The 1,932-nt window shown below is 37.2% G+C and overlaps 1 protein-coding gene across 1 annotated transcript; it reads left to right on the plus strand.

Moving 5' to 3' along the window:
- The first annotated feature begins 599 nt into the window (after positions 1–599).
- On the plus strand, positions 600–1,523 carry LOC142246809 (taste receptor type 2 member 40-like). The gene has a single exon (XM_075319858.1). The coding sequence runs from the start codon at positions 600–602 to the stop codon at positions 1,521–1,523; it is 924 nt and encodes a 307-aa protein (XP_075175973.1).
- The last annotated feature ends 409 nt before the right edge of the window (positions 1,524–1,932 follow it).

The raw sequence follows: 1,932 nt of genomic DNA on the forward strand, positions 1-1,932 counted from the left end.
ACCTAAGTCATGAAGAGCTTGTTTGTATAATATAATATGAATTGGTAACCGAAGTTCGATGAATATTCGCAGTTCTTTCGTCTGACGATCGACCTTTTTGCTTTTGTAAGACACAAAACTTTTTAGAGGTGGCTCCTGTAGATATGATCGACCTTACAGATATAACTATTAAATATGTGGTGGGAATTGGCTTGAATCTCTTCTTATTTCTTGATTATATATTCCCTGATAGTTTATACAGGAAACATGAAAAATGGGCTCTTTCTGGGTCCATTCAATAAAATCTTCTTGACGAATGCTTTGGCCAATGTCTTCTTGAATAGGTCGATAAACTAACAAACCATTATATATGTATTATTTACTCATTTGTTTCTGAAATATGTATTTCCTTTATATATCTAATGTCCTTACACTGCGCTGCCTGGTTACACTCTGCAACATCATTTGGATGGAAATGAGATGCAAACATCTGTTTTGCAAAAACAAATTCATGTAAAACACTTTTTGCGTAACTCGTACATCAAGCATAAAATCGTTTTTAAAAAATGCACCCAATACGTTACTGCTTCGAACAAAGACTCGTCCACAGGATGATGATGATGCCGGGGGCAGGATGGATCCTTGTGATAATCAACTTCTTGGACACTGGGTTGGGATATATTCTGAATGTCTTCATTTTGGTGGCTGGTGTCAAGAGCCTGAAGACTGGGCAGAAGCTGAATCCTCCCGATCTTATGAACCTTGTCATCGGAATCGCAAACATCGCTCTCCAGTGTTTTCTCATATTACAGGGTCTCTTGTCTACATCCTTTATCTCTTCACTGTCTATGAGGGAGGTCTATGTCCCAATCACTGTGGGCACGCTGACTCTTACATACTTCACCTACTGGCTCACCGCCTGGCTCTGTGTCTATTACTGTGTCTCCATCTCTAACTTCAATCATCCGTTCTTTCTCTGGTCCAAGAGGAACATCTCAATGTATCTACCACATCTTCTTCTCCTGTCAGCAGCCGGATGTTTCTTCATTAGTCTTCCTGCCATCTGGACGGCAAGTATGCAAATCACTCTACAATCTCCTGTGAATAGCACCAATGACCCCATATTTATCACTGGGTATTTAAATCTTCATCCCCTTTATATACAAGCCTCATCATCTATTGGATGCTACGCGCCATTTCTACTTATCTTATTGTCTATCATTATTACCAATTCTTCACTCATAAGACATCTACAGAAAATCAAGCAGAAGGATTCTGGATTATCCCAAACCAACTACCAGGCTCATATTAATGCCATAAGAACCATGTGGTGTTTCCTTACAATCTCCATCATATTCTGCATAAGTGAAATTTTGTTGTTTTCAAGAAGCCTCAGCCCTGAAGATCCTTATATTATTTTTAGTGGGTTGATATTTATGTCTTTTCCAACATCCGAGTCTCTCATCATTATCTTTGCCAACCCCAAGTTAAGAAAGCAAATGATGGCAAAGGTCCTGTGGTTTAACCGAAAGATATTAACATAAGAAATTAAAATAACATTAAATATTAAATTAAATATTAAAATAAATTAAATATTAGATTTACTCAGTCTTGTGTTTTTTTAGTGACCAGTGTAAAAACTGGAATATCTCAAAGATATTGGTGTTTCTGGCCCAGAGGGTGATATACAAGTGACACTCGCAAGGCTAAAGGTGGAAAAGTTGGATGGTTTGGACCTTAAAAGAATGGAACATAAGTGAATTTTCGAGATGAGGGTAATTGAGTGTACTGGGCAGAAAATGTATACATTTTGCATAAAGCATAAAATACCTTATGCTATAGTTCTTTGCTACAAAATCAATGCTGGAAAATGATGGAGATGTATCATTATTGAGATAAGAATATGTGAAGGAAATATGTAACTGTAGGAGAAATGTATGACAGCTGCAATAA

The sequence above is a fragment of the Anomaloglossus baeobatrachus genome, chromosome 7 (genome assembly GCF_048569485.1).
Source record: "Anomaloglossus baeobatrachus isolate aAnoBae1 chromosome 7, aAnoBae1.hap1, whole genome shotgun sequence".
Lineage (NCBI taxonomy): Eukaryota > Metazoa > Chordata > Amphibia > Anura > Aromobatidae > Anomaloglossus > Anomaloglossus baeobatrachus.